The sequence below is a fragment of the Bufo gargarizans genome, chromosome 1 (assembly GCF_014858855.1).
Source record: "Bufo gargarizans isolate SCDJY-AF-19 chromosome 1, ASM1485885v1, whole genome shotgun sequence".
NCBI classification, from domain to species: domain Eukaryota; kingdom Metazoa; phylum Chordata; class Amphibia; order Anura; family Bufonidae; genus Bufo; species Bufo gargarizans.
The window spans coordinates 586,311,507-586,326,325 of NC_058080.1; the positions used below are offsets into that span (position 1 = coordinate 586,311,507).

The 14,819-nt window shown below is 43.4% G+C and overlaps 1 protein-coding gene across 1 annotated transcript in view; it reads right to left on the reverse strand.

Moving 5' to 3' along the window:
* Positions 1–14,819, reverse strand: part of KSR2 (kinase suppressor of ras 2) — a 569,936-nt gene that overhangs the window by 203,681 nt on the left and 351,436 nt on the right. Inside the window, exon 6 of the mRNA XM_044290777.1 lies at positions 12,757–12,826. Coding sequence (XP_044146712.1) covers positions 12,757–12,826 — 70 coding nt within the window. The remainder of the gene's footprint in view (positions 1–12,756; positions 12,827–14,819) is intronic.

Sequence of the window (14,819 nt, forward strand, 5' to 3'; positions counted from 1 at the left end):
CCCGTCCGTCCCAACGAGTATACTCAGCTGAAGAGGCATGCACCATGCTTGCCTCCGATAAAGAGTCTGCCAGTGAGGGAGAAGAGGATGCCACTTTCCTCTAACTCCTCTACCCCCTCATCATCATCCGCTAATGAGGGACCCTCTAGAAGGCGCCCCAAAACAACAGCTGAGGCAGCCCCCCAGAGTGAGCCCATCTGGACCCCACCCCCTGACGATTATCAGCCCCAAATTCTGGATTTTGAGGGCAGCTCCGGAAAACAGATAGACCGTGTAGGCTTCACTGAACTAGATTTTTTCTAAATCTTCTTCTGTGAAGATTTTGTAAACTGAATAGTGGCTCAAACCAATTTTATACGCCCAACAATTCATTGATCAGAACCCTACATCAGCATACGCTAGATCCCTGGGTTGGAACCCAGGAAGTGCAGCAGAGATTATGAAGTTTTGGGGACTCGTGCTGCATATGGGCGTTGTAAAGAAGCCAAACGTTAGACAATATTGGAGTTTGGATATTTTCTACCAGACTCCAATTTACAGTAAGAATTCGGAAATTCCTACACTACAATGAAAATGCACAGTGCCCACCCCAAAACAACCCAACATTTGACTATCTGTTCAAGGTTAGGCCTGTCATTGATCACTTTAACACCAAGTTTGCTGAGGTGTACAACCCAGATAAAAAATGTCTATGTAGATGAGTCCCTATTACTTTTCAAAGTGAGGATTAGATTGCACCAGTACCTGCCTAGCAAACAGGCAAGGTATGGCATAAAGATATACAAACTTTGTGAGAGTAGCACCGGGTACACCCATAAGTTCCACATTTACGAGAGATTCCCGGATAGAAGAACAGAATGCCTCCCCATCCTAGGAGTTAGTGGGAAGATTGTGTGGGACTTACTGCACCCACTGCTGGATAAGGGTTACCACCTCTATGTGGATAACTATTATACCAGCATACCCGTATTTAGAGATGGCCTTGCGGTTCGCCCGGCGGTTGTTTTGCGACGAAACTTTGCTCGTTCGCGGAACGGGCGAACATATGGTGTTGTCCACCGGTGCCATATTCTTTTACATTGTGAGGAACTTTGACCCTTGACACATCCATTAGGTGGTACAGAAAAGCCAATTGAGACTTTTCAGCACATGGACATACACCCTACATTATAAATGAACCCGATCTGGCCCCATTTTATATTTAGTCTTTTGCCAGTGTAAGGAGAGGTTGCTGTGTGGAGCAGGGACAGACTGTTAGTGATAACAAATGCTAGCTAATAGGGCCACAAAAGTCCTATGTGTGACTTACTGAGGGGTGTGCTATACTTATAATATACTTTCTAACATAGAAAGTATATTAGAGTGCATTTGTATTGTGCAGCAGTTGAGTGTGTTTCTGCTGCAATACTGCAGCTATACAGAGTGACAAGCGCTATTGGAACAAATAATTTCAACTGGTGTGATATACCAGTTGCCCCCCCCCAAAAAAAAAAAAAACTGATTGAAGCAGGGGTGTTTTATACCAATAATATACTTTCTATTTAGTGCATTTGGGTAGTGCAGCATTTGTTTGCGATTTTGCTGCATTACCGCAGTTACACAGTGGCAAACGCTATTGGAACAAATAATTTCTACTGGTGTGATATACCAGTGCCCCCCCCCCCCCAAAAAAAACCTGATTGAAGCAGGGGTGTTATATACCAAAAATATACTTTCTATATAGTGCATTTGGGTAGTGTAGCATTTGTTTGTGTTTTTGCTGTGTTACCGCAGCTAGACAGAGTGACAAACGCTATTGGAACAAATAATTTCTACTGGTGTGATATACCAGTTGCCCCCAAAAAGTGATTGAAGCAGGGGTGTTATATACCAAAAATATACTTTCTATATAGTGCATTTGCATAGCGCAGCATTTGTTTGTGGTTTTGATGCGTTACCGCAGCTACACAGAGTGACAAGCGCTATTGGAACAAATAATTTCCACTGGTGTGATATACCAGTTGCCCCCCCCCCCCCCCCCCCAAAAAAAAAAAAAATGATTGAGGAAGGGGTGTTATACAGGTCCTTCTAAAAAAAATAGCATATTGTGATAAAGTTCATTATTTTCTGTAATGTACTGATAAACATTAGACTTTCATATATTTTAGATTCATTACACACCAACAGAAGTAGTTCAAGCCTTTTATTGTTTTAATATTGATGATTTTGGCATACAGCTCATGAAAACCCAAAATTCCTATCTAAAAAAATTTGCATATCATGAAAAGGTTCTCTAAACGAGCTTTTAACCTAAACATCTGAATCAACTAATTAACTCTAGCTTTTAACCTAAACATCTGAATCAACTAATTAACTCTAAACACCTGCAAAAGATTCCTGAGGCTTTTAAAAACTCCCAGCCTGGTTCATTACTCAAAACCGCAATCATGGGTAAGACTGCCGACCTGACTGCTGTCCAGAAGGCCATCATTGACATCCTCAAGCAAGAGGGTAAGACACAGAAAGAAATTTCTGAACGAATAGGCTGTTCCCAGAGTGCTTTATCAAGGCACCTCAGTGGAAAGTCTGTGGGAAGGAAAAAGCGTGGCAGAAAACGCTGCACAACGAGAAGAGGTGACCAGACCCTTAGGAAGATTGTGAAGAAGGACCGATTCCAGACCTTGGGGGACCTGCGGAAGCAGTGGACTGAGTCTGGAGTAGAAACATCCAGAGCCACCGTGTACAGGCGTGTGCAGGAAATGGGCTACAGGTGCCGCATTCCCCAGGTCAAGCCACTTTTGAACCAGAAACAGCGACAGAAGCGCCTGACCTGGGCTACGGAGAAGCAGCACTGGACTGTTGCTCAGTGGTCCAAAGTACTTTTTTCGGATGAAAGCAAATTTTGCATGTCATTCGGAAATAAGGTGCCAGAGTCTGGAGGAAGACTGGGAAGAGGGAAATGCCAAAATGCCTGAAGTCCAGTGTCAAGTACCCACAGTCAGTGATGGTCTGGGGTGCCATGTCAGCTGCTGGTGTTGGTCCACTATGTTTTATCAAGGGCAGGCTCAATGCAGCTAGCTATCAGGAGATTTTGGAGCACTTCATGCTTCCATCTGCTGAAAAGCTTTATGGAGATGAAGATTTCATTTTTCAGCACGACCTGGCACCTGCTCACAGTGCCAAAACCACTGGTAAATGGTTTACTGACCATGGTATTACTGTGCTCAATTGGCCTGCCAACTCTACTGACCTGAACCCCATAGAGAATCTGTGGGATATTGGGAAGAGAAAGTTGAGAGACGCAAGACCCAACACTCTGGATGAGCTTAAGAACGTTATCGAAGCATCCTGGGCCTCCATAACACCTCAGCAGTGCCACAGGCTGATTGCCTCCATGCCACGCCGCATTGAAGCAGTCATTTCTGCAAAAGGATTCCCGACCAAGTATTGAGTGCATAACTGAACATAATTATTTGAAGGTTGACTTTTTTTGTATTAAAAACACTTTTCTTTTATTGGTCGGATGAAATATGCTAATTTTTTTAGATAGGAAATTTGGGTTTTCATGAGCTGTATGCCAAAATCATCAATATTAAAACAATAAAAGGCTTGAACTACTTCAGTTGGTGTGTAATGAATCTAAAATATATGAAAGTCTAATGTTTATCAGTACATTACAGAAAATAATGAACTTTAGCACAATATGCTAATTTTTTTAGAAGGACCTGTATACCTTCTTCCACAAATACTGTTCTTCTATAGGGACTTTTGTCACAGGGTCATTTTGAAAATGACAGGCAGAGGAAGAGACAGGCCATTTCGCAGGGGTGGTAGGGGTTGGGCAGGTGCACCAGGCCGGAGCCTAAGTGGAAAGTTGCAGCAGGTGCGTGCGATTACGTCAAAGGACGCACTAGAGTTGGTTGAGTGGCTCACTCAGACTTCCGCTTCTGCACCCTCCTCATCCTCTCTATCTGGACCCTCTTGACTCAGAGGACTTGAGTCAGAGGAATTATTTCCCCATCCATTCCAAGACCTTACCGATGCACAGACATTCTTGCCATCGGATCAGGAAGAGGAAGTATCAACGGTCACCACCCAGCAGTCTGACGACTGTACCCAGATCAGCCCAATGAGGGTGGTCTCCACTGTTGCTGCCTACTCTGAGACCTCTAATGTCAGTGGTGGTGAAGGTGACGATGATGACGTGTCGATAGATGTCACGTGGGTGCCCACAAGAGAGGAAGAGGAGGGGAGTTCAGAGGGAGAGACGGAGCAGCAGATAGGGATTAGAAGGAGAAGAAGCAGGCAGAACTTACATTGCACAGGAGGAAAAAAGCAGACTACTAATGTATCTGGAATGAGCCATCCACCATGCACGGTTACAACTGGCACTCCCAGGACGCCCGCAGATGGCTCCGCAGTGTGGGCATTTTTTAACGTGTCTGCTGGTGACGTGCCATCTGCAGCCTGTGCTGTCAGCGCATAAGTCGCGGTAAGCCTCTTCTCCTTCTCCTCTTTCCTCCCATTTGTCCACCCTCCACTCAACTTTCCACCGTGCCGCTGTCGCGTTCATCTGGCAAAAGGCAGGCTTCCGTGGCCCAAATGTTCGAGCGTAAAAAGATGATGACGCCAGATAACCCTCTTGCCCAATGGCTGACCACTGGCTTGTCGGAACTGATAGCCCGCCAACTACTGCCATATAAACCACAGACACATGGTCTAGCAAACACGTCCAGGGAAGTTGTATAACTTTTACTGCCCACTGGGTGAACCTTCTGATGGCTGTCAAGCATGGAACCCGTAGCACCCGTGTGGATTTGGTGTTACTGCCATGGATTGCATGCAGGCCTGCCTCTTCTTCTCCTCCTCCTACTCCATCCTCCGTCTCCTCCTCGGCTGACTCCTCCTTTTCCACTGCTACCGCCTCTTCCGCTGTGCCCCCCAAGCTCCCCTAGAACCTATTCGACGTGCATCCTGCACTCCTTTCAGCTTTGCGATCACAGGTCGATCAGTGGCTTACCCCGCTCAATTTGACAGTTGGGAAAGTGGTGTGCGATAATAGTGCCAATCTGCTGAGCGCGTTGAAACAGGGCAAAATGACACACATGCTATGCATGGCACACGTCCTGAACTTAGTCGTTCAGCGATTCGTTGTCAAATACCCCGGGGTCCAGGACGTCTTGCGGCAGGCCAGGAAAATCCCTGGCTAGTTTAGAAGATCTTACACGGCCACGGCTCGCTTTGCTGATGTTCAGCGGCGACACCACCTGCCCGTCAGACGTCTGTTTTGTGACTGCCCGACGCTCTGGAACTCCACCTTGTATATGCGTGATAGGCTGCTCCAGCAGAAACATGCAGTTAACAACTACCTGTATGAACTCTGTGGCAGGACAGGTTCTGGGAGCTTGTTTTTTTTTCACCGCGCCAGTGGCTGCTCATGCGCGATGATTTGATGAGATCACCAAACTGGTCAGTCGAGGCCAGGGCGCCATCAGTGACATTGCCTTCTTTCTAGAGCGTGCATTGCGTCGTGTCATTGATCAAGCCGTCGAGGAGCAGGAGCAGTAATATGAGGAAGTTGCAATGCTGGATGAATTCCCAGGGGGTCTACTCCATCTGAGACAAGTCAACAGGAGTCTGAAGAGGAGTCAGAAGAGGATGGTGCCGGGGCGGAGGAGGAGCAAGAAGAGCATGCTTTAAACTTTTCTGGGATCCCTGGTGTTGTACGTGGCTGGGGGGAGGAGACCGAGGATGACATTAACCTGGACGATGAGCAGGAGCCAGGCCACTCCACCACTTCCAGTTTAGTTCAAGTGGGGGCCTTCATGCTCCAGTGTTTCAAGAGGGACCCCCGTATAAAAAGCATAAAGGGCAAGGACCAGTACTGGGTGGCAACCTACTTAGACTCCTGGTACAAACACAAAATGGCGGACATGTTACCAGCATCACAGAGGGCTTTCAGAATGCAGCACTTCCAGGCCTTGCTTCGAGAAATGCTGCATTCTTCTTTTGCGGGCGCTGGCAGAGGAATTTCCACTCACAGAGAAACAGTTGCGGGTACCAATCCAACAGCGCATGCAAGAAGAGGGCGGTTTAAAGGTGTTTTAGTCACTTCGGATATGAGACCATTCTTGCAACCAACCCATCAACAGCCGCCCTTTCGGATCCAGCCTCAGGGTACGCCTAGACCGACAGGTGTCCGACTACATCAGGTTAATGGCCGATGTGGACACTCTGAGAAGCAAGGAACCCCTGGACTACTGGGTGTGCAGGCTTGACCTGCGGCCAGAGCTGGCACAATTTGCCATGGAACTCTTGGCTTGCCCCTCGTCCAGTGTCCTGTCCGAAAGGACGTTCAGACCGATAAGTGCACTCACCGAGTCATGGATATTGGAGGAATTCAACATATGTGACGAGTTGACCATGTTTAATTGAATTTCCTCATGACAGCTCACAAATTTCCGCCACCACCCAGAAAAAATAATGGTCCCTGTTTTAGGTAAATACAGCGGCATAAAAAGCCTTTTCTGTCCGGTGAATGCCTAATGTTTTGGGCCTCAGAGGGATTTAACACCTGTGACAACCACGTGTTTCAACTATTATCATTAGGGTTTTTTTCTAGTGGGGGGATTTCGTTAGCCATGTTTTTAATCCAATTTTATATTTTTAGTTCTTTTAAACATATGTATTTGACCTGTATTTGTACTGGCCTTCAGTAAAATTGATATCCATTTACCGTCTAATAGACCTCCAGCCACATAAGGTTAAGTACAAGGACAAGAGGGACATCCTTGTATTGACCACTATTCACACTAACACCAGCTCCCCTGCTCCTCTACGAAGTATCACAACCACTACCCCCAAACCAGTTTGTATCTTGGACTACAACAGGCACATTGGAGGGGTGAATCTTTCAGATCAACTTCTGAAGCCCTACAGTGCCACACAAAAAAAAGAAAGTGTTGTACAAAAAGCTGGCCGTACACATTGTACAGATGGCAATGTGCACTGCGTACATGCTATTTCAGTCTGCAGGCCACACAGGAACTTTCCTTCAGTTCCAAGAGGTGGTTATCAAGGCCCTAATTTTTCAAAGCCAGGCTGGGGAGGGTCCCAGTACTTCAGGAAGACATGGTGCCCATGTTGTACCAGGGCAACATTTTCCAGGTCAAGTCCCCCAGACAGCAAGGAAGGGAAGGACCCAAAAAAGATGCAGGGTGTGTTCCAAAACGGGGATAAGGAAAGACACCAATTACCACTGTAAAACCTTGCCCTGAAAAACCTGGCCTGTGCATGCAGGAATGTTTTAAAATCTACCACTCATGCATGGAGTATTAATTTAATTTCAACCATGATGTAACCTGTAGTTTTAGCACCTTATATATCTGATTTAGTCCACATAGCTTACAGATCCAATTTTCACCAACCACTACATATTCATTTCTGTGAAACACCTGTTAGGTCAAAAGTGCGCTTTCAACCCCTTAAAATGTCCGTACGGGTATACTCTTTCCAAAATGGCGTCACTTCTTGGGGTTTTTAATTTCTGGGGACCTCAGGAATCTTTTAAATGCGACATGGCACCTAAAATCCATGTCTGCCAATTTAGGACTGCCAGCAAAATACATATTTTGCTGTTTACCTGCTGTGCGCCCATACACCAGGCTACAAACACATATGGGTTGTTTCCTGAATGGGGAGAAAATGGGGAACACATACTTCGGTGCATTTTCTCCTTTAACCCATTGTGAAAGTGAAAAATTGGGATCTAGTAATTTTTCATTTTCACAAATGTGTGCTTTGAAATCCTTTAACAAGTGTTTCTGCCTTCTGTGAGAAACTTGTTTGCTGAAAAGTACCCTTTCCACCACTTAAAATGTTCATACAGGGATGCTCTTTCCAAAATGGGGTGTTTAATATCTGGGGACCTCAGGAATCTTTAAATGCGACAAGGCACCTAAAATCAATGTCTGTCAATTAAGGTCAGCAAAATCCATATTTTGCTGTTTGACTCTAGAGCCCTGCTGTGCGCCCATACATAATTTTTTTAGCATATATGGAGTGTTGCCGTATTCAGGGGAAATGGGGAACAAAAGGTGGGTGCATTTTGTCCTGTTACCCTTTGAGAAAGTGAAAAATGTGGGTGTAAAGTAACATTTTTATGGAAACACCTTTGAAATCAAAGTGTTCACTACACACCTTGAAAGATTCCTTGATGTGTAGTTTCTGAAATGGGGCCATTGTTTCTATTATGTAAGCCCCCAAAGTAACTTCAGACCTGAACCGGTCCTTAAAAAATTAGGTTTTGGAGATTTTCACAAAAAAATTTAAGATTTGCTTCTAAACTTCTAAGCCTTCTAACCTCCCCCAAAAATATATGTCATTTATAAAATGATCCAAACATGAAGTAGACATATGGGAAATGTAAAGTAATAACTATTTTAGGAGGTATCACTATATGTTTTAAAAGCAGAGAAATTGAAATTTAGAAAATTGCGAATTTTTCCATATTCTTGGTAAATTTGGTATTTTTTTATAAATAAAAATAAAATATTTTGACTCAAATTTACAACTATCATAAAGTACAATATGTGATGAGAAAACAGTCTCAGAATGGCCTGGATAAGTAAAAGCGTTTTAAAGTTATCACCACATAAAGTGACACATGTCAGATTTGCTAAAATTGGCCTGGTCCTTAAGAAATGGCAGGGTCCTGAAGGGGTTAAATATTCCAATTTTTTTTTAACATTTTGGATTGACTAACAGTAGTGTAGTTGTTCAATAATAAAATTAATCCTCAAAAATAGATCTTACCTAATAATTGTGCACACAGTGTATTAAGTACGTATATACTTCTGTATCTTGTGAATATTTAGTTGCTCACTGCATCTGCAACGAAACACCAGGGCAGGGAATCCTGTTACTGTTTCCCGGGGTACATGCGTCAGCTATGCACATGCACCGCACTACTGCCTGTAGTTGAAAGGAGCGTAATCTGCTGTGTGATAGCTGCAGGGGCTGAAGAAATCTTTCAGTATTTTGACTGCCCGGTTACGTACTTTTGTAGCTTTATGGATCCCGCTACTACTTGAAAGCTATTATTCACTGGTTAAGAGAACTATTTCTCAGCCCCACTGATTCTTGGCATACATACCGTATTTTTCACCCCATAAGACACTCCCCCCCCCCCCCCCCTCCTAGTGCGTCATATGGGGCGAATGCTGCCATTTTTACTATGCTAACAACACTGATACAGCGGCGATGTATTAGCAGGGAGGGAGGAGGGTCTGGATGCCGGCAACTGCTGTTGGAATCGCGGCGGGGCCCGGTGCAGTCATTGCACTCTTACACCGGATCCCGCCGCTCACAGCAGTCTTCATATCTAAACTGTAATTATCCTTAACCTCTTGGTAATGTTAGTTAAATTACCGCTATCCCGTGTACTAGTACTTACTATCAAACTCCTGTAGCATGCAGGGCGGCCGACAGTGTAACGCCACTCACTCACGTCACGCATCTGCTCCTCCCAGTTTATTAATGGAGCAGGCGGAGCAGGCGGGTGACGTGAGTGAGTGACGTTATGCTGCAGGCCGCCCTGCATGCTACGGGAGTTTGATAGTAAGTACTAGTACACCGGATAGCGCTACTTTAACTAACGTTACCAAGGGGTTAAGAATGATTACAGTTTAGGATATGAAGACTGCTGTGAGCGGGCCCTGTGTATTGGGGGACACTGTTATGAGGGAAATCTGTGGATGACACATATATAGCAGTGAAGAACAAGATTGGCACCGGCAGCATCTCACATCATCCAAATTTTATTGCGACCTCGAGACATAGTACAACAAACCTAGCAACGTTTCGGCTGATACTCAGCCTTTGTTAAGCCTAATGACATCATCACCATTACACATATATATACCCCACATATAAAAACACACCCCCTCATAGTCATCAATGAGATTCGCTAGTCATGTCATTTACCAATCGCAATTTCCTATGTATTACCCTAATGAGTTATTACCTTTCACCTGAGCTCAAGCATGGTGTGGCGGTATTAGCTATGTCGGCGTTGCCACATGTGATGTGCGCAAATGCGCACAGCTGCACTTACTTAATGGGGTGTATCCCTGTATCCATGGTAGCAGACGTCGCTAGTTTCTACAGCCAATCGGCTGTTACAATCACATCATGACGCACGCGATCATGTGATGCGCCTGCTGACGTCATCAAGATGCGCAACTGCGCGTCCGATGACCATAGCACATAATCGGCGCTCACGTATGGCGTCACTACAGCGCAGCATCCACAGCGCCATGGCAACAGGACGCATCCCAAACACAATGAAAAAGAAGGATCATTAACCTAGCTATATCAAGATGGATTCATTTGGATCGACAACCTTGTAAATCGCATGGAGCAACTCCGATTGTCACAGCTAAAGAACCGTCTAATCTACATGGTCATAAAGCATTTGGTACAAACAACAAATTATTTACATCAACGACATTATAGGGGCTATCGATACATTATATACATCCCCTATTCGCAGAGTATGACATAACAGATTAATTAGAGGCCTATGGTCACCTCAGGGAGCAGGGGATGAATAATCAAAAATTTACATGTAACATTATAAAAACAAGATGTCATAATATCCAAGGGACATACTACAAACTCATCTTAATCAATGGAGGTGACATTAAATTCTATATTGAGGCCGAATGGTTGTAGAGACCTAACGGTATGGATCCATTTTAGCTCCTTTCTTCTCAAGATTCCCTTTCTGTCACCACCCCATCTCAAATATCCTACACTATCAATAGCACAAAATCTTAATTGATTTATGGAATGATTATGTTCAATGAAATGTTTTGCAACCGGTTTATCCAATGCACCCTTTCTTATTCTACTTTTGTATTTTTTCAAAATATTTCTTTCTCATTTTCCTCCTCAAAAACCTAGGTGCGTGTTATAAGGCAAAAAATATGGTAAGTTAGTCTTTAGACACATTTTGGGGACCTGTCCCCCTCTTCAGTAGCAATCAATCTCTTTTTTATGCAAATTTGCATAAGCCTAGATGAAGAGACTGTTATTGCTACTGAAGAGGGGGACAGTTCCCCAAAATACCTCTAGCAGAAATCTCTAGTTTACATATTTTTGCAATTGATTTTATTCCGAAAAGTCACCTGAAACAGTAAATCAAATTATGTACAGTTAAAGAATAACTGTCGTATTTTTTTTTTTTTTTTTTGGAGTATTGGATTGTGGTGATTAATATCACCTTGGTGGTCTTATTTAAACTTTTCACTGTGTATTCAATTACCCCTTAATTCCACATTTTTGTTCCCTGTACTGCCTATTTTTACCTGTGCTTAAAATAGGGTTGCTAGGCAGGGTCCGTCTATGTGTTGAAGGACGGAGGATGCAGAAGCAGGCAGCGTGCAAGGTCACATTGCTGACAGCCAGGGACTGTAAGTAAATGATTAAAGCCAGGTCCTCCCCAGCAGCTGATAACAGTGCCTGGGCTGTTTGCACTTCTCCCTGTCCCTGCACTTGGCAGACGCTCCCTCACTCAGCAGACTGGGACAATGCAGAGTCGAAGCAGCGCAGACCAGGGAAGGGAGATCTGCCGTCTGCTCAGTGTATAAATGAAAGCAACATGTGGTAAGAGGACACCTTTGTGCTGCAGGAGATTAACCCTTTAGGGGAGGGCTCTGGGTACTGACACTTTTGGGGGGCTATTGTTACTGGCTAGTGAGGGCAGGCGGGATTAGCCTCAGGGTGAGGGCAGTGGCGGCCATCTTAACTGAATAGTGAAATTGCAGTTTTATGCAGCACTGCTTGCTAAGGGCTGAATCTTATTAAATATGGGGTAAGTCAGTCTAATAGTAACTACATATATGAAAATTGAAATTAGGGTCTAAATGTGACAGTTATCCTTTAAGACTGTGTTTACATAGTAGAGATTTTATTCTATTTCTGTGTCATTAGGAGAACTGTAAGCAGTTTGGCAACAGTTAGTCCAGCTTTGGAAAGGACCATCCAACAAATTTACATTAAAAATATGCTTCTGGCTGACTCTTTGGGTCATTCTTGGTTTAAATGTCTTACGATTTGGGATTCAGTTCTTAAACGGGTTTTCTAATCTTTTTTTAAAAAATCCTGGAGTTTTATCCCCTGTGGATTAAATATTGTTTTTGTCAGTACTTACCCTTCTGACACACCACCGACGGTGCCATCTCCACTGCATTCAGACTGGCTGTGGGCTCTTCCACTCAAGTCTCAACCAGATGTGTTCCAGAGTCTTCCTGTCTGACTACATGTAAAGTATGTGCAGCTGAACAGAAAGACTCGAAAACAAATCTGGCCAGCATCTGAGAGGAAAAACCTGCAGGCACTTTGAACACAGCAAAGACGAGAGCAGCACAAAGGATAGGTAAGTACCAAGGAAACTTTTTTCACCCACAAGTGAGAAGACTCCAAAATTTTATTAAAAAGCTTCAAGAAATCCATTAAGCAGTTGAATTTAAATCTTTTGTTATACTGTTACATTTACAATATAATGCTGAATGCAGATTGTTAATAAAAAAAAAGTATAAAAACAAATAAAACTTGTACTACGTGAAGGCAGAATAATGTACCAAAATGGCCAAGTTAGGTAACTAAATAGTCATTCAATCATGGGGGGATAACAGTGCACTAATGAAAGCAATACATATGTCTCCATCTATTTCCTTGTGCCAACTACCGTTGTTCTGCATAAATTATGATTACCTGTGTTTGATGGAGTTTCCCAGATCTCTACGAGGAATCTGTGGGGACCAGCGAGGCACTGACAGTGTGTCTGAAAGCAATAAACCAACACAAGGTTAAGAGCAATAACAACCAGCAACCTATTTGTAGCTTCATCACAACATTATTATTTTTTTATATCATAGTCTGGGATACATTATATTACCGATGCAGTATTGGACTAGGGTTCCTTGAGCCCACCAGAAGAAATGATTCTCGGGCCAAACCTCTATATCATGAATAATTAGAGATGAGCGAATCAAATTTGATGAAGTGGAATTTGATCCGAATTCCAGGAAAAATTCGATTCACACTGAATCCGAATTTCCTCACATTTCGTGGTAACGAATCGCATTTTTTCCTAAAAGGCTGCTGCACGTGTTAAGACATGGAGTAAGGAACTCTGGATCACCCACACTGCCATGCATGCAGCCAATCAGCAGCCAGCCCTGTGATGTCACAGCCCTATAAATAGCCTCAGCCATCTTGGATTCAGCCATTTTCCAGTGTACTTAGTGCAGAGAGAGACGTCAGCAGGCGCTAGGGACAGTGGTAGAAAAGACTTTAAAACTGTAATTTTGCTGTATAGAAGTTCAGAAAAAGGATAGGAAGGAATAATTCCACAGTATTAAAGCAGAACATGGTTCAGTAGGGGAGTTTACAACCTGGGTAATAGGAATATTCCTATTACACCTTGCTGCACTGACTGGGGATCCAAATTGCCATTATACAGCTCTGTAATTCCAGCAAACAGTTCTTGTTATTGGGGTGCAAGTGCTGTTTTAAACAGCCATTAACAGGGTTTATTACAAGGAAATATTTCTACGTCTTATTTGCCCTTGTGCGGTGCAGTTATATGTTCTAAAGCCTTTTTGCCATGTATTAGTGGCACAAAAAAAAGTATTTGCCATTGTGTGGTGAAGTGAGAAAATTACAGCCCTTTTTGGCGTGTATTAGTGGCAAAAAAATATATATTATTTGCCGTTCAGCAGTGCAGTTATAAGTTCTAAAGCCTTTTGTCTAGTGTATAAGTGGAAAAAAGTAAAAGCCTATTTGCCGTTCAGAGGTGCAGTTATATGTTCTAAAGGCCTTTTTGGCGTGTATTAGTGGCAAAAAAAATATATATTATTTGCCGTTCAGCGGTGCAGTTATATGTTCTAAAGCACTTTTTGTCGTGTATTAGTGGCACAAAAAAAGTATTTGCCGTTGTGTGGTGAAGTGAGAAAATTACAGCCCTTTTTGGGTTGTATTAGTGGCAAAATATATACAGACGTGGACAAAATTGTTGGTACCCTTTGGTCAATGAAAGAAAAAGTCACAATGGTCACAGAAATAACTTTAATCTGACAAAAGTAATAATAAATTAAAATTCTATAAATGTTAACCAATGAAAGTCAGACATTGTTTTTCAACCATGCTTCAACAGAATTATGTAAAAAAATAAACTCATGAAACAGGCATGGACAAAAATGATGGTACCCCTAACTTAATATTTTGTTGCGCAACCTTTTGAGGCAATCACTGCAATCAAACGCTTCCTGTAACTGTCAATGAGACATCTGCACCTCTCAGCAGGTATTTTGGCCCACTCCTCATGAGCAAACTGCTCCAGTTGTGTCCGGTTTGAAGGGTGCCTTTTCCAGACTGCATGTTTCAGCTCCTTCCAAAGATGCTCAATAGGATTGAGGTCAGGGCTCATAGAAGGCCACTTTAGAATAGTCCAATTTTTTCCTCTTAGCCATTCTTGGGTGTTTTTAGCGGTGTGTTTTGGGTCATTGTCCTGTTGCAAGACCCATGACCTGCGACTGAGACCAAGCTTTCTGACACTGGCTAGTACATTTCTCTCTAGAATTCCTTGATAGTCTTGAGATTTCATTGTACCCTGCACAGATTCAAGACACCCTGTGCCAGACGCAGCAAAGCAGCCCCAGAACATAACAGAGCCTCCTCCATGTTTCACAGTAGGGACAGTGTTCTTTTCTTGATATGCTTCATTTTTTCGTCTGTGAACATACAGCTGATGTGCCTTGGCAAAAACTTCGATT